Source organism: Atractosteus spatula, chromosome 3 (genome assembly GCF_055471065.1).
Source record: "Atractosteus spatula isolate fAtrSpa1 chromosome 3, fAtrSpa1.hap1, whole genome shotgun sequence".
Classification (NCBI taxonomy): Eukaryota; Metazoa; Chordata; class Actinopteri; order Semionotiformes; family Lepisosteidae; genus Atractosteus; species Atractosteus spatula.
In genome coordinates, this window is record NC_142708.1 from 65,286,221 (window position 1) to 65,308,049 (window position 21,829).

At 51.6% G+C, this 21,829-nt stretch overlaps 1 protein-coding gene across 2 annotated transcripts in view; it reads left to right on the forward strand.

The window, feature by feature from the left end:
* Positions 1–2,187: 2,187 nt before the first annotated feature.
* The window catches only part of arrb2a (arrestin, beta 2a), a 30,032-nt gene continuing 10,390 nt past the window's right edge, over positions 2,188–21,829 (forward strand). The window contains exons 1-3 of one of the 2 annotated variants that reach the window (XM_088910477.1): positions 2,188–2,819; positions 19,131–19,161; positions 21,107–21,167. In XM_088910477.1, the coding sequence (XP_088766603.1) occupies positions 2,797–2,819; positions 19,131–19,161; positions 21,107–21,167 (115 nt within the window). In that variant the 5' untranslated portion in view covers positions 2,188–2,796. The remainder of the gene's footprint in view (positions 2,820–19,130; positions 19,162–21,106; positions 21,168–21,829) is intronic. The other variant, XM_088910476.1, reaches the window with a different exon arrangement.

Consider the following 21,829-nt stretch of genomic DNA (forward strand, 5'->3'; position numbering starts at 1 on the left):
GTGCTGTCTGCGTGGAGTTTGTATGTTCTCCTCGTGTTCGCATGGGTTTCCTCCAGGTGCTCCGGAGGATTTTTTTTTCTATCAAAATAAACTTTCTTTCACAGAACGCATCTCACAGTAGTAAACATTCTAACAGATTATCAGACTAACATGAAATAAAAACTTTCTCACTCAGGTGATTGTCCATTATCAATCGGTGCAAGTGGATGGATTGGATTTACACAATGAAAGAGTCCCTCCAAGCCCTACCACTTGCTTTTGGCCGTGCCATTTCCCTGTCCCGGCTCTGAAACTGCGGAGCAGAACCTCAGGGAACAGGGATTTCCCAAAGTCCCTTCCAGCGCTCCGGAGGATATGCTGGTAGATTAAGTGGCATATGGGAAAAATGCCCCTGGTGGGAATGTGTGTGTCCTGTGGTGGACTAGCGTCCCATCCAGGGTGTACCCTGCCTTGTGCCCATTGCTTACTGTGTTAGGCTTCAGCTTCCCCATGACCCTGGACTGGATAAGGCAGATTAGAAAATGGGTGGATCTGTCAGGAGAATGTGGGAACTGTACATGGAGTTTGTTATGGGGTCGAGTCACCAGCTGTGATATTAGGCTGAACTTGTACATAAGAGAAGTGATAAGCTGGATGTGTGGGAGTTTAAGTGAGCTGGAAGGAGGCCAGAAACGTTCCTGGAATTTCACTGCACAGCACAGCATTGAGTGCAGAGATCCTCAGCAGCCATCTGTCCTGTGGGGAGGCTGTATACGCATTGGAGGTGCATTTAAAACTAAGGCCAGGAGGCACGTCTGTCCACCAAGGGTGGTGGGAGTGTGGAACAAGGCATATTTTGTAAAGTGATACTTTGACTTCCACTCAGAAATGCCCGGATGAGATCCTGGGATCAATCATCTGATAACAAACAAAAGGGCCGGACGGTTTCCTCTCATTTGCCACCCGTCTCATGTTCTTGCACAAGGACACTGGAGAGTTCCTTCAGCAACCTTGTTGTGAAAGGCGCTATAGAACAATAAATTGAATTTAATTGAGAGTTCGACTGGGGAACTGCCCATCTCATCTGCTCATCTCAAAGTCCGTACTGCTCATCACTGCTAAAATCAGATGAAAAACAACAAAGCACATTAGAGTACAGAGAATCATATAAAAAAGAGTGAAAGCACCCATTGCTGCTGAAGCCCTGATTTCTTCTGGGGGCAGCGACACCAGACCCCGTCACCCCCAGAGTGCTGATGAAACACAGGGGAGACACAGTAACCAGAATCAGCTGAGCAGAGGTCACATGGAGGTGAGCGGACAGACAACACATCGACCGGGGAGACAAGCCACGTAGAGCAATGAACATCAAATCAAATCAAAGTTTATTTATCAAGTGCACAACAATACAGCGTGCAGCAGTAGTTGCTGGCAATGAAATGTCTTTTCTGCGAGCAAAATTGAGGTTATGAAAATAAGGTTACATAACAGATGTAATAGAAATTGAATAAAACTCAATGAGTAGAGCTGCTATGTGTCCATGGTGTATGCAATATATACAAGTAGTGCAGTTATGCTGAATACAGTGAAAACTGTGTGTCCATGTAGCCATTACAGGTGATTTGCATAATCAGCTGGAAGCCAGAACAGGAGAGATACAGTAATATTGCAACTCACAAAGCGTTGTATTAGTGGGTCCTGCCAGTAGGTTTTATCACAATTAATTATTAAAAACATAGATCCTGTTTTGTTGGAGACAGAGACGTGGACAAAGCCTCTACGGGAGCAGGGCTGGAGATGTCTCTGCTGGAGACCCCGTACTGACCGGACCGGGGCTGAAGACCCCTGTACTGATTGGACCGGGTCTTTTCAGTACCTGGGTTGAAGACTCTTATCATAATCTCTACATGTGAGAAATCGTTTTGGGCTGACGGCTGTATCACATCAGTCTTGTGTACTCTGCCCTCCTGTTCATTAGTGCAATGCGTGCCCACTCGCCGCGGTAGCCCTAAATAGAAGTTTCACCTCCAGAAATATCAGAGGAGGCAGGGAGCAGTCTAAAGTTTAATTAAAAAAATATATATTTACATAAAATTAAAGTGTAACAGACTCCGAGCGTGCTACGGAAACCCCTAAATACTGAAGGCTTCATTAACCCCCAGAACCGAGGGAGCATTTTTTTAGGCACTGAAAATTCAGCCCACTTTAGGCACCCATCCGTCCGCTCCCTCACAGGTATCTACAGTCACCCCAACTCTATCCAACAAACCATTTTCAATACATTAATTTCTGCACCTCAGGTTAAAAACATCCATCGACTCTAAAATCGTATTCCGAAGTACGTAAACAAATTCGTGCGCTGTAATTGGGTGCTGCTGCTGTCCATCAAGAGGCAGTACCGCCTCTCTTTCCGAACGGTAAATTGTGACTGGCTGTTGCGAGAAGAGTAAATAATAATACAATTTTGTAGGGCGATGATGTCACGGGAGTCGAGGCGGGAACCTTTTCTTTCCTTCGGCGAGCGAACAGCTCTCCCACCGGAAGGCTCCGATTGGTCGGCGGCGCTGTCGTTCCAGGCGAGCGGTTGGCTGACGCGGCTGTCCGTCAGGTACGGTGGGCGGGGCCAGGGCGGCTGTCAGGTTGTCGAGCCGTTCTTCCGTCTGCTGGCTGCGGAAACGAGAGAAAGAGAGAGAGAGGGGAGGAGGGGAACAACCCGAGCGAGCGAGCGAGTGTGTAAGTCTGCGAGCGACAACGGCAGCGAAGAAGGAGGACGCGTTCTTAAAATAATCAAGAATAAAAATACTCAGCCGGTCGGCGATGGGGGACAAGGCGGGAACCAGGTAAGGGAGACATTTCCTACCCCCGCTGCGCTTCGTGCACCGAGCCGCCGCCGTGGAGCGGAGCTGGAGGCGAGTTTAAATCGCCGGGGCGGGTGCGACGGTGCGCTTCGCTGTGGTACTGCCGTGGACGTTCAAGCGAAAGAAGGCAACCCCCTCCCCGCGCGCACACACCCTCGAGAAAGGGAGTGAAAATGAGCCGCTGAGATTCCTGTTCGCTAGCGCGCTGCGGGAGAGACGTGAACACGACACGGGAGCCGTGGGTGGCTGGTGTGGCGCGGAATCCTTAATAATAACATTAATAATGTCGCTGCCCGCCCGTGTCTCCTCTGGACTGTGTCCCTCACAGCCCCTCTGTCCTGCTGGCGTTGGGGTCGTGGCTCGCTAGGTGAGGAGCTGCGTGTTTTTTGTGTGTCACCTGCGTGTCTGTGGCGAGACTGGCTGGCGTGACCTCAAGCAAACGCCTTCGTCGGTGTTCCTCCAGCGCCTGGGAAGATAGAGTATCGGATACGTGGGGTGGAAATGTGAAAGGTTGGGTTCCCGGTGCTGGTGGCCGCGCTGTGCCCGTCTCCTTGTGATCTCCTTGCGATGTCGTGACGTGGTGTTTGACGTGTAGTTTACATTTCGATACCCACGCACACGGACATGTATGCGGGAGTGTGCGTCTTTATAAACAGGCACATGCAGCTGCACGTCCCCCGGCAAGGGGCGGTTCTGTATCGGGGTTTTGTTTTGTTTTCCTCTCTACGACGGAAATCGCTCCGGGTCCGTGTCTTGCAAGAGAGGAACCAACAATAAAAACCCGGCAGCTCCAGCAGTCGGCTCAGGCCCGGGGCTGCATGGCGTCCGGACGTGCCGCCCGAGGGAGATGGGGACCGTGTGTATCTGTCTCTCACCCCCGCACCCGCAGTATTCACCTCATCAGGGAAAATTGGATTCTCTTCTTCATTTCCCTCTAGTGTTCTTGCGTGTCCGTGACGGGGAGGGAAAGGAGGGTAGAGAGAGGTGGCCTCTTTCTCTCCAGGCGCGTCCGTGAGGGTCTGTGGAAAGGTCTGCTGTTCTTCGGGTTACCAGCGGTCCAGCTGTGAGGACCGCCCAGGAGGACCCCTGAGACAGGGGCACAGTCGGCCCCGGGTGGGGGATGAGATCGCTGGGGTCTCTGCTCTTCCTCGTGCGTGACGAGGCTGTGGATCCGGGCCAGGGGTCCGGGACGTCTGGGCACAACCTCGGTGCTCCGGGCCGGAGAGCAGGGTGTCTGTTCCTCATCTTTCCCAGGAAGGGGGGGGGGGTTCTGTGGTTTTCCAGGACCGGCTCACCTGGCTGCTGATTTGAATTCCAAATCAAACCTGCAGAGGAGGGAAAGATCCACCTGTGAAGTCATTGTGCCTGCAGGGTGTCCAGTCCTGGTCCTGGGGGTCAGTGTGCCTGCAGGGTGTCCAGTCCTGGTCCTGGGGGTCAGTGTGCCTGCAGGTGTCCAGCCCTGGTCCTGGGGGGTCAGTGTGTCTGCAGGGTGTCCAGTCCTGGTCCTGGAGGGTCAGTGTGCCTGCAGGGTGTCCAGTTCTGGTCCTGAGGGGTCAGTGTGTCTGCAGGGTGTCCAGTCCTGGTCCTGGAGGGTCAGTGTATCTGCAGGGTGTCCAGTCCTGGTCCTGAGGTTGTCAATTAACTACATTACAAAGGGAGATTGGGCTTTCTCTATCAGAGCCCCTAGAATCTGGAACAGTCTTCCTTTAAAATTAGGACAGCAAATGTTTTTTTTAATGAGTTTTAAAAGAGTAAAACCAATTTTCATAGGCTTGAGGCAATAGTGTTAAAAATACTGATTTTGATCTTTGTCAGATACACCCGCGTTGCCTAGTGCAGTCTTGTTCAGATTTTGTGCATGTTAAGAGTGGGACTAAAGTACATTATCTTTTGCGTTTGTATCATGTGCTGGTTCCTTATCATATTCTGTGCGTGTTGATAATGTTAAGAACTGCAGCAATATGTCCGCTGTGTATGTGTGTTTCCTTGTTTTTAATCAGGATTGTTAGCACGTTTCTTAAATTTATCTCCTAACAATGCATTCATTTTATTAGTGTTTTAATGAGAAACACTTTGTGCTGTAGAGCTGGAAATGTTCTGTTTAAGTAAAATTATAACTGATTATTGTCTAAAATAGACCTATGTTAATTGCAGCTTTAATGAATATTTTACTGAATTTATCAGTTACCTATGTCAGCTCAGAGTCTGATTTGTATTATAATTGTCCCAGATCTAGACCCTGCCGGGCCCGAGCTCCAGCCTCGCACCGATCTAGACCCTGCCGGGCCCGAGCTCCAGCCTCGCACCGATCTAGACCCTGCCGGGGCTGAACGTCACGCCCCTGAGACATGCTTGTCCTGCTCTGTTCTCTTTGTCTCAAAGTTTCTCCTTAATCCAAGACAAGATTACCAGCGGGAATCCATCCAAGTGTCTGGACTCCCTGCTGGCTTGCTCTCACAGCTCGGGACCTGGGAAGTGTGCAGACTGTTTGGGAGTGTCTCCCTGGTGTGCTGGCCCTGGTGCCCTGGGTTCGATGTCCAGGAACTCTGCACCCAGTGGGCTTTGGAATGGGCTGCCCTGGTGCCCTTGTCTCTGCCCAGCCATTTTGGAATTGCAAGGTTTTATCTCTGATCCGTTTAGTGCAGCAGGAGAATGAGGGTTCAAACCCGGGCTGGAGAGGGCTGCGCTCTTTCTGGAAGGATGTTGTGCATCCTTTCAAATGCTTGGATTTTGCAGACGGATCCCAGTGACTGAGTGGCTGTGCCATGACTGAAATCTTACTAAAAACCTCTTTGCTCTGTGAAGCACATCTCTTGTGTTGGCCTGGAATAGCTCAGGTGTGTTTTCAGCTCAGTGAGGTGTTACTGGTCACTATACCTGGGCTCCTGTCCTCTTGAGTAGAAGAAGTGGCATTTACACAACATGATAGTTTAAAGCAGTGACAGTTGGTTGTTTACAAATGATATTTACTTCCTAAACATACACCCTTGAGATGGCTTCTGGCAGTAGTTCTGTTTTACTGTCTCACTGCCTGTGACCTCTAACCTGTTCCTCCTTGATGACCTTTGACCCTCAGTCCAATTTCATGTGGTTGAGGGGCACCGTGGAAGCTGTAGTTTATTCTGAGGTTTATCCGCTCACTGCCAGTAAAGAAATGTTTATTTTTTCTTCGGTTCCTTGCTGAAGTTGTCCTACCTACTTGGTCTTTCTTGAAAAAGTAAGGTGTCCTTGTGAGCACTATGCTGGCGTCCCAGTTAGATGCGTGGCCAAGAAAACAGGTTTCTCAAGTCTTAGGTGCCTCTGTGCTTGTGTTTATCCTTCTAGTTTAAAGAGAAGATTTAACCTCTTTGTTTAAAACTGATCCAAGTGTCTGATTTGCTGCAAGAACCTGTCGCCACTGGAGACGCTGGACAAGGATGATTGTGTCAATGCTGTGATGGCGAGCAGGTGGTCTCAGGGCAGGTGGTGGCTTCTCTAGCGTTCTTTCTGTCCAGGAGAGGTTTATACGGGACCTCTGGCTGTTTTGTTATTGGGATTTGCCTCCTCCTCCTCTGCCAGACCCTGTCTGAGCCAGAGGTTCGAACAATCCCAGGGCGGTGCGGAGACCAGAACAGCATCGCAGTTTTTAAATCTGACAGGCCCTGTGTTTGCGTTTTGTTTTTATTTTCCCTGTGCTTAAATTGAGCAGCTTTGTCCCTGGAAAACTGCAAACAGAGCCTCTCTTCTTGCTTTCATCAAATCCAGTTTCTGCGCTCGCTGACTCAGCTGTAAACTGCTGCACTGAGACACACACAGCCTCACGCATGCACCAAGACGCACACATTACAAACACACAATGAGTCTTTCTTCCTTCTGGGCGCATGTGCTGACGCAGACTTCTCCTTTTGATTTTAATCTCTTGGGTTTTGAGAAACAATAAGCCGTGGTCCGAAGCAGGCCCTGTGTTTTCTGTGCTTGTGTGAAATATTAGCGTAAGAGGCTCTGTGGGCTTTGGGGATTGAGTTCTGCTTTCCTGCTGCTTTGCCGCTGGGGCAGTGTGATAAACTATAGTCCTGACACTGCAGGGACCTCCCTGTCGTGCACAGGCTCTGTGTAGCATCCTCTCAGCACAGGTCTCGCAACTGTGAAGGGCCGCCTCTCCTGTCGGGCAGGAGGAGCTGGCGTGTCCCGTCCAGTGTGTCCTGTCGAGCTGGACGCCGGAGAGGCCGAGGGGCTGCGTGTCCTGTCCGGGGCAGGGGCAGCAGGAGAGATTGCGGGGTGGCGTGTCCAGTCGGGGGGCAGCAGCAGGAGAGATTGCGGGGTGGCGTGTCCTGTCCGGGGCAGGAGAGGTTGCGGGGTGGCGTGTCCTGTCCAGGGGCAGGGGCAGCAGCAGGAGAGGTTGCGGGGTGGCGTGTCCTGTCCGGGGCAGGGGCAGCAGCAGGAGAGATTGCGGGGTGGAGTGTCCTGTTGGGGGCAGCAGAAGGAGAGATTGCGGGGTGGCGTGTCCAGTCGGGGGCAGCAGCAGGAGAGATTGCGGGGTGGCGTGTCCTGTCCGGGGCAGGGGCAGCAGCAGGAGAGGTTGCGGGGTGGCGTGTCCTGTCCAGGGGCAGGGGCAGCAGCAGGAGAGGTTGCGGGGTGGCGTGTCCTGTCCGGGGCAGGGGCAGCAGCAGGAGAGATTGCGGGGTGGCGTGTCCTGTTTGGGGCAGCAGCAGGAGAGATTGCGAGGTGGCGTGTCCATTCGGGGGCAGCAGCAGGAGAGGTTGCGGGGTGGCGTGTCCTGTCCGGGGCAGGGGCAGCAGCAGGAGAGGTTGCGGGGTGGCGTGTCCTGTCAAGGGCAGCAGCAGGAGAGGTTGCAGGGTGGCGTGTCCTGTCCGGGGCAGGAGAGGTTGCGGGGTGGCGTGTCCTGTCCGGGGCAGGAGAGGTTGCGGGGTGGCGTGTCCTGTCCGGGGCAGGAGAGGTTGCGGGGTGGCGTGTCCTGTCCGGGGCAGGGGCAGCAGCAGGAGAGGTTGCGGGGTGGCGTGTCCTGTCCCTTGCCAGCTCAGTTAGCCTAAGTCAGTTGTCGCTGGGAGGCTTGATCATGGCTGGAGCTTAAGCCTGCTAATTAAAGAGCTGATTATAGGCCTCGTTAGCAGCAAACCTCTCTGACTAAGCTGACCCGTTTGTTCCCTTTTGATTGCCTTATTTGGGATTAGAGCTTGTTCCTGATTGGACATTGTTGCTGTCTTTTGAGTTCAAAGATGGGCGTACATTGGCGTGACTGCTGCACAGAGCTGTCTGACCAGGTGGAAAGATCACTTGACATTTTTTACTCAGAGCTCATGTCTCAACATACCTCCTCTTTTTATGCCTCATTTCCTTTCTTGTGGTTCCTCTTGAGTTGGGAATGAGATGTTTTCCACTGTCTGAGCTGTCGAATAGGTCTGAAGCTCTTCTGAAGTTAGCTCTTGAGCAGGGCTTGACAAGAAGCTGCTCCTATCGCCACCACCTTCCTTCGAAAACATTTTCTCTGTGGTTTGTTTGCAATTTCCTCCTTCAAAACACATTATTAAAATGTGTTAAGTACAAGATGCACTGTGTTTTCTTAAAGAACGAGCTACTTCCTGTTCATGCAGTTATATTTTGCCAGTCAGGGGTCACTGATATTCACAGGAATTTACTGCTCATTTTCCTCAAATTGTTGCAAGATTCTGGACCCCTCCAGTCACCTCTGCCCCTGTCGGCCAAGTGTCCCGGGGCTGACGGGCTGTGCAATAGTGACCACTCAGCGTGCAGTGCTGGACAGATCCAATGCTGTCGTGATCCAGGCAGAGGGGGCGTGCATTTTTGGAATAAACACCCCCCCAGAAAAGAGGGGATCACCTGGCGGTTTCGTGCTCCCCATCTGACTGTTTTTTTGGATGCTGGATTGGATTTTCAATCTTTGCATTGGGAAACATGCGTTTTTTTTTATTTGCTCTGTGTTTCACTGGACACAGGCAGACCCGGCTGCTCAGAGAGGACAGGCTCAGTGACATAATAGTGACTGTTATTTCTGAATTTGAATTTTTGAGTTAGGGTGAGTGTGAGAGGAGAGGGACAGCAGTGTCTCTGGCAGTGTCTACAGTCCAGTCAAGTGTGACAGTGTGTGTGTGCTGGTGAATTCAGGGTGAGTGTGAGAGGAGAGGGACAGCAGTGTCTCTGGCAGTGTGTGTGTGCTGGTGAATTCAGGGTGAGTGTGAGAGGAGAGGGACAGCAGTGTCTCTAGCAGTGTCTACAGTCCGGTCAAGTGTGTCTCAGTGTGTGAATTCAGGGTGGGTGTGAGAGGAGAGGGACAGCGGTGGTGAAGAACTGAAGGGGTGTGTGTGTGTGTGTGAGACCACGGGGGACAGAGCGCTGTCAGTGGTTTCTGAAGGCACAGGAAGCCAGCGAGCAGAAGGGGGGAAGTGGAACTACAGTGAGATTGGGCAAGAGACCTGTCTTCGCAGCCCCCCTTGTTCTCTCTCTGCCCCCGAGTCTCTGCGGGCAGTGAGGGTGCGAGTGTGGGTGTGTAACTTGGTCAGCCTGGGACAGTGAGAACGTCCCCGCGGGGGTACGGGGAACACGACAGGCATCTCCGTTCGGCCTCTGCTTTCAGAGGAAGGAAAATGTCAGCTTCTTGTCCAGCTTGTGGTTTGTGTGGAGTTTCCTTTCGGCAGAGTAAAGAATAAATCAAAAAATTTGTTGAGTCTTTACGAATACGGGAACGCAGTCTTGTGTGAGTGTTTGATATCTGTTTTAGTGGGGTCTGTGTGAATCTACGTATGCGATACATTTGTGCAGTGTGTGCTCGCTCCATGTCTGCCCTTGTGTGGTGTCCCCCACTCCCTCACGTTAGTTTTTTGGGGATCTGAGATGAGCTTGGCAGATCTTTTTCTGCAAATTAAATTGACTTGTTCTGGGAGTATTGCATAAATGTCGAAGTTTGCAAATTCCACAAAAAGCCCAGTCTTAATTTGTGCCTCGAAATATGAAAATCTGTACGCAGGATATTGGCATGCAGACTGGAGGTGACTGGAGCTCATCTCCAGCTATAGGAAGCTAATCTCTGAGTTACCAGTATCGTCTTCCTCTCTCCTTCTCCACCTTGCTCTGTAGTTTGAGCTGGTATTCATCCACCTGGATACTGTTCATGGTTCAGCTTTGATTTGAGTGTGGGCGGAGCTCTTGGGGTGTGGGTGGGGCATGGGGCGAGGCTTGTTTGTGTTTGTGGAGAAGCATGTGTATGTATGTACCACCTACAGCTCCAGTTTTCCCACAACGTAAGCAGCAGGATTTAAAAGGAGTCAGTGTATTGTGAGACAGTTGGACAGGGGCGGGAGAGGACACATTCCTGTTCCCCTGCAGACAGATCTCCTGAAGCTCTGATTTGCACAAGGGGGGCAATCAGGAAGAGATTTCCTGGCTATATTTTATACAAAGAGGACATACGGGGAACTCGGGGTTCCATCCCTGAGGGCACGAGCTGTTCCAGAGGTGAACTCTGCCTGTTTCTCTCGCAGGACAGGGGGCCGGTGGTAGCAGAGGCCGAGGGAGGGTTACCACTTAAAGAGATGATCCCCTTAAAGGGATCAAAGCTGGAATGTCCTATAATCCAATAATGGGATTCCTCAAATCCCTGGATCTTTTTTCTCCTGTTGGAACGTTGTCATACTCGTCCATAACAACTGGAAAGAGCAATGGGAAAATTGGACTGAGTTGGAAATGCAGTTATGTCGACACAGTAGTAGTATAAAGAGAATTTTCAGATTTTTTTCACATTGTACTCTGCAAGGCTTTTGCATTACAGACAGGATTTCAGGTTTTGGGAAAACAGATTCATGTTCTAGCAGTGGGGCTGACAATGAGAAAGAGAGGGGTCTGGGAATGTGGTGCAGGCTGCTCGCTGGAAGCGAGTAGTTTCTGTGCAGAAGGGACAGGCTGCAGTATTTCAATGGCCGTGCTTAAGTGTCGGGGGCTGCCAGGCCCACTCACGGTCCAGTCCCTCTGTGTAAATGCCCTGTACTGGGGTTGCCGAGATGGCAGTCTCCCGCTAGGCTCAAGCCTCGGCCTGTGCAGCCCGTTTAGCTGTCAGCATTGATTGATCCCAGGATCTCATCCAGCCAGTTTCAGCTTCAATAACATGGCTGGGCAGCTTGTTCGTCACTCCCATCACCATTTATGTACAGACGTCCCTCCTGTCCTACTTGGAGTATCTCATCCATCTGTTTCTTGAAAGAAGTCAAGGTATTGGCTTCAAAACTTTTCCACTTGTTCCATGCTCCTACCGCCACTTGTGTAAACAAGTCCCTCCTGTTCTTTGTTGTAATTTTCACTGGTGTCCTCTGGTCCATGTTTTTTTGTTAATTCCATCCACTGATCTGACTGTGTTGATGCCTTTGAGGAGTTTGAATACTTGTATCAGCTCTGTGTTCAAGAATAAAGGGATTCAATTCCTCTTGTCCATCTGTCTGCAAGATCTGTCCTTTATGGAATGAGATTCTCCCAAGATCTCATCCAGGGAGCACCACAGAACTGGTGGCATCCAGACCTGAGCATCGTATTGCAAAGGAGATCTTGCTGGCTCCCTGTACGCTCTCTGCTTGTGCTCTCTGCACCCCACTGCCTGCCAAAAGTCTCGGCTCCACAGCCCGGAGGGCCCAGGTCATGGGCACCTGGGCGTCCATCACCGCGGCCCTCCACCCCCGATGGGTTTCCCTCGAGCCCTGTCGATCCTCGAATAGTGGCTGAACCTTCCCCTGGTCTAGAGGCCTGCTGGGCACGGAAACCCACCGGCCTTGTGCTGGTCCCGACCGCTCCGCCGCAGCCGTGGAAACAGGCTGGGTGTTTGTGCAGAGAGGTGCAGCGGAAAGCTGGCAATGAGGAAGTGCGATTGTTCTCCAGCAGGCAGGAAACCCCCCCCCCCCCCGCTCCGAGAGACACTGCACAGTCAGCGCCTCCCGTCTCCCCTCCCTCCTCCTTTTCCTCTGAAGGTTCAGATGTGATCGTTCTGCCCCCCCGCCTTCCTCTCCGTTATCGCCAGGGTTTCTCCGGCCCGGCTGACAGCGAGATTCCAGGTACGGAGCTCAGTGTCCTGCAGGAGAGTGTCCCGGGACGGCAGAGCCAGTGGCCCGGCAGGCTTCTCCATCTGGAGCTACCGCAGAGGTTATGCTCCCCTCCTGTCTGCAGGCAGCGGGACCGATCGTCATCAGTGGCTCCTTGAGTGGACGCAGCTGTGGACAGCAGAGGCTGGGGAAGAGATGGGATCCAGGGGGAGAGAGAGGGGGGAACGGTTCCCAGAGATGTTTTCCATCCCAGGGACTGTGGCTCCCAGGGAGGTCGGCAGAGCACAGTGTCATCCTGTCATTTCCTGACGCAGACGAGGAAGACGGGGAGAGCAAATGACTGATGGGACAGCAGATCGCTGCCTCTCCCCCAACACAGTTACCAGTCTGACACACCTGGGGGTGCCAGGCCCCGTTTGGGGTCACATCACTGTTCTGTCATTTGGTCTTTGGAGGTGGGGGGCCCCTGTTTATCCTCTGACCTGCCGTCTTGATGCCGTCATTGAAACAGTTCAGTGACGAGGAAGTCGGGTCGCTTGTGGCTTTAGGTCTTAATCTGTCGCAGATTGACAGAGGCATGCAAAACCTGCAGGCCCCTCCTGCACTGGAGCGCCTCATCGCAGGCAAATCACATTCAAATCGCTGCTGACAGAAATGCAAAAAGACAGCACCCACATGTTTCAGACTGCAGCCTCAGAAGGCTGAGTGAAATAAATGCAACAAGTTGTACCTGTAGCACAACAGTAATGCTGCCTCACCATGGCCTATGGCTGTCCCACTCCAGAAACTCCCTGTCCTCCTTACTTCCTTGTTTGTGTCTGTGGTGGTCTGGGGCAGTTTGCAGCCCTGGTTGTGTGGGACGGCACGTCTGTGCTGATAACAGCGCGGTGGCTGGTTTGTATTTCTTGTTCAGAGCCCGCGGTGTCAGAGTACCTCTAGGAGAGAGGAGCAGGGTGTCTTTGATCCTTTTCATTCTGGATCTGAGTGGGGATTCTGGATATTTTTAGCAGCTGGGAAAGTGTTGATGGTCCTGTGTCTTGTATCTTGTTTAGAGCCACAGGGAGTGATGGACTCTTCTCCCTTTTACTTTTGGGGATCTGAATGGGGAAAATTAAAATGATTCCAAATCAGACCCAGGAAGGCGGGCACTAAGTTTCCTTCTGCCTGTCAAAGGCATGCTGGCTAGTTTAACTGGAGGCTCTAAAGTCTGTGTGTTGACCAAGATGAAACCTATTCTCTTCCTGTGTTTCCAGGCTGTTTTTTTTTTACCAGGAAGTATCATCTGGTTAAAGAATAGAAGATTCTGAATTCTGGTGCTACAGTGCTGCACACTGCTCTGGCGAACACTCGGCGCTTTTATGTTTTTAATATTTATTTGCCACTCGACAGATTTTTAGGCAAAAGGGCTTCTTCTTGAATTTTGCTCTGCAGTGTTGCTCAACAGTGTGACGAAGGCTCTTTCCTGCTGGGGGAAGGAAAAAGAGTCCCGAGTCTGGATTTCTGCATACCATAAGGGAGCTTTAGAAAATGAACTCGCGTTCTCGGTCCTCCATTCGTTCATCTGTCACAGTGCAGAAGGTACGAACCTCGTAGCTGTCGATCTGGACCTGCGGCGCAGGTTGGCATCTGGGCTGAGTCGTGATCAGTGGACCAGGAGGGGAAGGGTTAACGCCGGTTTACTGACTGTTCAAAGTGGGCGAGACGGGTTTCCTGTTTCCCCCCTGTGTGGGGCCGCTGTCTCTTGGCAGAATCTCGCTCGCGTTGGTCATTATGTTTATCATCCTTTATCCTAACTGCCTACTTTTCAAAAGCGCCTCGCTCTCTCCGAACCCCTCCACCTTCCCCAACCCCCCCCCCCCCCGTTGCGTCGTTTCTGCTGCGCTCTCTCTCTGGATATCCGCCATCAGCCCACAGGAGAGGAAGTCCCTCTCTGTGGATAGCCAGTCAGCAGGAAGCGGGGGTCATGTGACCAGCCCCTGTGGTTGAAGTGTCAAACTTGGGGAAGCCTGATTCAGACTGAGCCGCCCCGCCGCAGAGGACTGCGAGCTCTGCAAGCTCTGTTGAGCCAGGTGTGGCAGAGTCTCGGTACATGCTTACCCTGGTTTGCTGCAGCCGAGGAACTGCTCAGGCTCCTGCGCAGGTCGCGCTGATGGGCAGATGAAGAATCCCACCTGCAGCAAGTCCACCTGACTTGGGTAGTGAAGCACAAGCCTCATTCGTCCGGGCCGGAGCTGATCCCTTTAAGCTGTGTAGACTGAACGTCTGATTAGTGAACGCTCCTGACGGAGCAAAGGGAGTATGGAGTGTGAGCATCATGGCAGTGAAATGCACTTGTGCGCCACTCTGCTGAGCTGGGGCGCCAGTGGGAGCCTGGTCTCAGGACCGCGACCTGTCCCTGTGCTTTTACCCTATCCTTCCTCGGGAGACCAGCTTCTCCTCCTGCTCCTGTGTTTAGCCTTTCAAGGACTGCATTGATCTGCCAGCCTCAGCGGCGCCACGCCTCGCCACGCCTCTCAGGCTCAGCTGGTGCTCTGTTCAGAGGTCACGAGGTCATCAGAGGTCATGACCCAGCAGGCCTGGGTGAGAACGGCGGGGAAAAAGAATGGAGTCCCGCCAGGCCGCTCGGCTGAGGGATCGGACCGGCACAGACCTGGACGAGAGGCGCTAGCAGGCGGCCCATGTAGCCCACCGGGTCGTGCTGCTCGCTTTTCCCCTGGTGCCGAAGTGTGAGGGTTTATATCTGCCTCTCTCTGGCAGACGGGGGCGCTAGCAGCACCGGTACAGCTCTGTACAGAGCCACCGCCCCTGAGAGGCCGGTGCTGATTTCCCTCTCTGCTGAGAACCACATGCACGAGTGTGTTGGAGCCCCCTGCTGGCTTGGGGCTCACCCTGTGTGTGTTCCCTGTGTGCTGTGTGGTGTGTAAAAGAAGGCTTTGTGTACGTGCCCTAGCTGCTCTGATACTTACTGTATTTTTTGCACTTTGTCCTGTTGCCATAGCAATCCTGGGAAATCTGCTGGCTGCCAGGGCAACAGAATGAAATCCTTTTGCGTTCCTGTGTGTGTGCGCACACACAGCTTTGCGTGTCCTTGTGTGTGTGTGTGTGTGTGTGTGTGCGTGCACGCACAGCTTTGCGTGTCCTCGTGTGTGTGTGTGCTCGCGTGTGTGTGTGCGCACGCACGCACAGCTTTGCGTGTCCTCGCGTGTGTGTGTGCGCACGCACGCACAGCTTTGCGTGTCCTCGCGTGTGTGTGTGCGTACGCACGCACGCACAGCTTTGCGTGTCCTCGCGTGTGTGTGTGTGTGCGTACGCACGCACAGCTTTGCGTGTCCTCGTGTGTGTGTGTGTGCACGCACGCACAGCTTTGCGTGTCCTCGTGTGTGTGTGCACGCACGCACAGCTTTGCGTGTCCTCGTGTGTGTGTGCACGCACGCACAGCTTTGCGTGTCCTCGTGTGTGTGTGCACGCACGCACAGCTTTGCGTGTCCTTGTGTGTGTGTGCACGCACGCACAGCTTTGCGTGTCCTCGTGTGTGTAGTTGAGTGCACACTGTGCGCGTTTTGCTTTATCTGCCAGTTTAATAGATTCTAGCAGAGATTATTATCACCAGATCTGCTGCTACTCAGTCTCTGTATCATCACTCTCCCTGACCGCACCAGTGTGTCGAACCCGGGTCGAGTCCACCCTGCGAGCCTTCCCCTCTGGTCTGTGCTGGCTATTCATGTCCGCTGGCCTCTCCTGCTGTGTGTGCACCTCTGGTTGAGATTTCTCTGTGTCGATGTGTGCGATTGCTGTCTGCAGTGAGTGTGCAGCTCTGGCTGTAGCCCTTAGGGTAGTTGTAGATCATGAAATATTAATCAGACCTATTCATTAGAGACTGGGAGGCCAAGATGACTGATTAATTGGGCTTTAATCTTTAATCAGCTGAGCCCTGTGCTGTATTAACAGCTGAGAGTGAGAAAGAGACAGACAGAGAGAAGAGGAGCAGAGAGAGAGAGACAGATAGACGGAGAGAACAGGAGTGTTCAGACTCACGCTTTTGTGCTCCGTCATTGCAGTGCATTCTGGGCTCTGCAGTGCGTGAAGCCCCTGCTCATTACTGATGGGCGTGCGGGCTGGGCAGGGTGCTTTATAACATCCTCCGCGGTGAGCAGGAACACTCCGAAGCACACGGACCTATTAGCCAGGAAGGACAGAAGAAAGGTGCCAAACCCCTGTCATGTGATCAGTAGTATCTTAACGATCTAAGAATTCCATCCGTTTCTTTCTTATAGTTATGAATTGGGAGTGGATTCGCACCCCGGCCACTCTTTTTGTAAAGAAGTGCATCCTGTTTTCCATCGTGTATGCTCCTTAAACACAATCAAGTCCAGTTATGACTTGGAAGGCCTGAATCAAGTCTCCACTTGATCTCCTCTGCTCAAGACTTAAAGAGCCTCAGTTCCCTCGGGGCTGGTATCTGTGATTGAGAGCCCTGGCAGTAAAGATAAGTTTTGAGTTTAACTTGCACAAGCTGTGTAGAGGAAACTTAACTGTGTTCATGAGCAGTAAGCAACATTTGCTTGCTTGTGATGGCAAAGTGTTAACATGGTCCACCCCCCGGATTATTGGATTATGGTATAGTCCCATGTGCTCTTGAATAAGAGCCAGGACGTACAAAGGTTAGTACCACCTTACTTGGGGAGGGGGGTACAGTCCCATTCAGGAATGTGAAGGCTCTTCAAGGCCACTGCCTCACACATTGCCTGTCTGTTTATTGCCTCGACTCAGGGTGGCTCATAACTGCAAGGTCGTGATGTGCGTCACTGTGTTCTCCAGCATGCTCGCCTGTCTGTCTTGAGGTCTCCCCATTCTGTTATCGGCAGATGGGGATGGCAAACAGAAGAAGGAAGGAGAGAAATGGGAGGGGAAAGTGTGGCTTCTGTATAGAAGTCAAAAGGCAGCAAGTACTTGGAGTGGGCTTTTAAACCAGCTGGTGGCTTCTGGAAATCTAGACCTCGTCCATCCGCCAGCTGCGCAGCGCGAGTCCGCCCGCCCGCTGGTTTCCTGCGCCCGCTGCGCAGCGCGAGTCCGCCCGCCCGCTGGTTTCCTGCGCCCGCTGCGCAGCGCGAGTCCGCCCGCCCGCTGGTTTCCTGCGCCCGCTGCGCAGCGCGAGTCCGCCCGCCCGCTGGTTTCCTGCACCCGCTGCGCAGCGCGAGTCCGCCCACCCGCTGGTTTCCTGCTCCCTTTAAAGCACCTTTAAATGTGGCTTCTCAAAGCGCTTTACAGAAAAAAAACAGGAACAACGGCAATTAAAAATAAACAATAAAAAAGCACCATTTCAGTGAGAGGGGTGAGTCTGTTTAGTCGAGCAAAGCAGATGTGAATTCATTTTTCGAGCCTTGATACGATCGTCGGGCATTTTCTTGACGGCAAAGGTCTCGCGGTGGATGTTGCAATGCATCCATTCATTTCTGGAGCAACCTCTCTAATTCGTGCAACTAAACTCCGCCGCATTTTATCCAGTCGATGCCATTCTCTTTGATAAATTCATTCAGAAGCTGAAACGTGCTCTCCTGTAGTTCCTATGGGTAGCGGCTTACAGAACAGAAAGTCCTTATCGGACATACCCACAAACTCGTATGTAACGTAAACGAGCAAATTGGCCAAATAGACTACAGACTCATCTAATTGCAGTGAAAAGCATCTGCTCATCAACGTGCTCAGTCAGCGTACTTTTGATATCATCTGGAGTATCAATAATTCTATGAGTGACTGTGTCTTTCAGAGGGGGCAGCAGGTCGAGCTGTTTAGCAGCTTTTTCTCCTCACATAATACGTGTCAGCTCTTTTGCCAATAAGTAAATAAGGTTCTTCAAAAATAGTGGGGCTTACCTGCTTTAGCAATCCGCCAGCTTGCATTTTTCCCCGTTTCCATTTCAGGAGTCCGTCTCAGAAGTTAAAAGAAGTTTTTATTTCATGTGCATGGGAGCGAAACACAGAGACACTTGGTGTATTTTTCTTAAATTAACCTAGAACAGTTCTTAAATATTTTTCTGTTATCTATCATGCTTTCCTGTGCTCACAAGATTGCCAGCGTTCGTAGTACGCATTTCTGTGCTTTCCTGTGTTTACAAACATTGGCATTGTTCCAAAATCACGCACGTTCTCCTACCTATTTGCTGGATATACAATTGGTCCATTGCGTTCGTAGCACGCATTCCTATACTATGGTATAGAATTACATAGTAGCTCTTGTGTCCACTCAAGTATTAGCTCGCGCTGTATCGTAGTACGTAGGCTGCGTATTCGACGCATATTAAAATAGAAAATATGAAAACCCATCCTGATTTTTCAGTGCACACAACAAAGTTCCAGGGTCACATGGCATACCACCTGGCGGAGCTCCACATACCACTCGTGGTACGCGTACCATAGTTTGAGAACCACTGTTCTACAAGCTTTGGGCCTCAGAGAATGTTCTAGAAGCTTTGGGCCCGATTGGAGCATCTCATGCAGCAAAGTCTGCAATGAGTAATTTTCCATTTTCAGCTAAACAGAAAAGTGTCAGTTTCATTGGGGAAAAAAACTCTGAGGGTAATTTTGAGCAACTCCTTTGCATGATTAAAAGCGTTAATGAAGAAACTAACTGAGACTGTGATTATTTTTCATTTTGAAGGGAAATACAAGATAGATACCCCATATAATATATAATTGCACCATGCAGTTTTAGGGGCGAAGGTCTGTTTTGCAAAGCTGTGAGAAACTTCTCTCCTGAAGGGGGAGTGACACGGACAGAAATAGCAAGTCTTAAAGAAACTAAGACAAAATCTGCGAGTGGGCAGATACAGTGCTAATTAAACTGCAGATTGTTGAGTGCGAAGTGATCCTCACTGACAGCAGGAACTTGCTACGTGTCACACGGGCGATTCAGAGCTGGAGGAAGACGCACACAAAGGTAATTTAATCCAAAGTGGTAAAAATTAGACCTTAGAATACTGAGTCCAGTTTTGGTCCCCAGACCATTTAAAGGATATTATGGATTACCTCGTTTGGTAGTCGGCAGCTAATTGATCCCTGGTTCCCATCCTTGCATTCCTTGAAAGAAACCAGGGTATCGGCTTCAGCAACATGGCTGAACAGGTTGTTCTGCACTCCTACCACCGTTTGTGTAAAGTGCCTCCTGCTGTCAGTACTGCATGCACATCCAATAGGAACACAGGATTTCGGTCTCAGAATCCCTCCTTCTTATCCCGTCTCTCTCTTTTCTCTTCCAGAGTCTTCAAGAAGTCCAGCCCCAACTGCAAGGTACAAAACGTCTTTTTTCATTTTCATTCTTTCTCATTTGTGTGTGTGGTGTTTTGTGTTCTTGTCTTGGTTCAGGCCAAGGCAGGGCACTGTGGGAAAGGTGAACGGCATCATTTGTTTCTTGTGAGCAATGGTTTTATGGACAGAGCTGGTCTGAATGAATGTAGTGCCTGAGCTGCTGTCTGTGGACTGCATTAATTTAATCATTAAGGATTACCTTCATCTTCATCATTGCTGTTTAGTCAATGCATTAACTTTTTGCCCTGGATGTGTTTGTATAAGTGGCTAGGTGTGTGTCTGGTACAACTGTGCGTGTGTCTGTGCACGTACAGTAAGTGTGTAATAATTAATTCGCCTTACACTTATGTGGCACTTTTCTGCACACTCCACTCACAGTGCTCTGCAGGCAATGGACACTCCCCTCCACCACTACTAATATGCAGTCCCCACTAGCTGATGTGAAAGTGGGTGAAAACCATAGTGGACCAGTACCCTCACCACACATCAGCTATCAGTAGGGGGGAGAATAGAGTGATGAAGTCAGTTCATAGTTGGGGATTATTAGGAGACCATCTGGTGTACCTATGCGTGCCTGTATATGCACATCTAGGCACATGTGTGCCGTGTCTGTGTGTGCGCACCGAGGCGCCTGTGCCCTGTGTGTGCGCACCGAGGCGCCTGTGCCCTGTGCCCTGTGTGTGCGCACCGAGGCACCTGTGCCCTGTGCCCTGTGTGTGCGCACCGAGGCGCCTGTGCCCTGTGCCCTGTGTGTGCGCACCGAGGCGCCTGTGCCCTGTGTCTGTGTGCGCGCACCGTGGCGCCTGTGCCCTGTGTCTGTGTGCGCACACCGGGGCGCCTGTGCCCTGTGTCTGTGTGCGCGCACCGGGGCGCCTGTGCCCTGTGTCTGTGTGCGCGCACCGGGGCGCCTGTGCCCTGTCTGTGTGCGCGCACCGGGGCGCCTGTGTCCTGTGTCTGTATGTGCATTGTAGGCCCGTGCAACAGTCCTCTGTAAACACCAAGCCCCTGTCGAGAGTAGGAATGACTACTTGTGTGGCACAAGTTGGAATCCTTTCTGATTACTTGTAAAATGCAAAAAAAATCCGGAGATCCCAGGATTGTGAACGGGGATGTGTTGAGCATGCTGTTGTTCTTGTGCGTGCTGAAAGGGTTACTGTGGAGATGCCAGTATCCCAAAGGACAGATCTGGAGCTCCACTGGGGCTCCTCTCTCCCTCCCTGTCTCTCTATTGTTCCAGTCAGGCAGCTCTCTGTTCACTTCTTCCTCAAACGGCTACACCAGCTCAGCAGCTTGCTCTTTCAGGACAGTCTCTCCCTTTTCCTCCAGCTCTCTGCTCTTTTCTACCGTCTTTGCTCCTCTGCATGTGTCTCTCGGTTCTGATCTGTCTGTTTGCTCCCCATCTGTCTTGCTGTCCTCTCTCTCTCCTGTCTTACTCCATTGCTGTCCTGACCTAGTCTCTTTCTGCTGTCTTCTCCTGTTTTCCTGGCCTCCAAGTTTCTTTCTCCTAGTCTATCTCCTGTTCACTCCCAGTCCTTCTCTTCCAATCTCTCTCCCTTGCTGTTGACATCAATGGAGGGGGCTCTGAGCGTGGACGATGTCTTCTGTGAAGTTCCCCCTCCTGGGACGAGGGTCTTCAAGAAGGGAGTGGAGCGTCTTGGGGTCAGTCTGTTGTGGGTGTTTGTGACAGGGAGCCCATGGTAGCAGACAGCACAGGGGAGGTAAGGGGAGGAGGCGAGTCTGTGTAGGTTTCAGACTTGACGTCAGGGGACAGGAGAGACCGCTCAGGGCTGTGTTCTGACATGGGGCCAGAACTGCAGGTTTGCAGCAAGACATGATCAGGGTGTGATGTGATCTGGTGACGTCCGATTTATGTTAACCGTGGTCTGAGACATCTGGGTAAGAGCTTTGCCTCTCTTTTGCCTTCCAGCTCACAGTGTACCTGGGGAAGAGAGACTTTGTCGACCATCTGGACCATGTGGACCCTGTGGGTGAGTCTTGGGGCGGTAGTCTATGACTGGCATGCATCACTGGGGCATTTCCTGACCATCTGAGACTCCTGCAGTTGCACATTGCTAGCAGGCCATCCTGGGCACTGAAACACCTCAGAGCTCATGTTTCTTGTCATCACCTGGTATGAAACAAGAGCCACAGGACCAAAGTGAAGTGCATTTAAAACCAAGCACAGGAGGCCCTCCTTTACACAAAGGTTGGCGGGAGTGTGGAACAAGCTGCTCAGGCTTGTGCCTAAAGCCGATATCCTGACTTCTCTGAAGAAACGGCTGGATGAGATCCTGGCATCATTTACTTACTATCCACCACATGGGCTGGATGGCACGGACAGCCTCCTGTCGTTCGTAACTGTTCTGATGTTCTTAGAAGATCACATTTAACTTGTGTTAGTGCAACTCAGGTGGCTGGGCTTTCTGCAGTGAGACCGGGTGGTGATTAAGAGTCTAAAGAGCCCTGGCCCTTGGCTGTTCTCCTCTGCGGATGTGTCATGCTGATTGCTTGTAAAGGCACTATATAAAGCATCCTTTTTTCTCAACTGCGAGAAGTCGCTCAAGGGATGAACACTGGGGCTTCATGTCCTAACATCAGAACCTCTCTTGGCTGCGCACAGGCTGTCCCCGGCAGGGGGGCATCTTGTCAG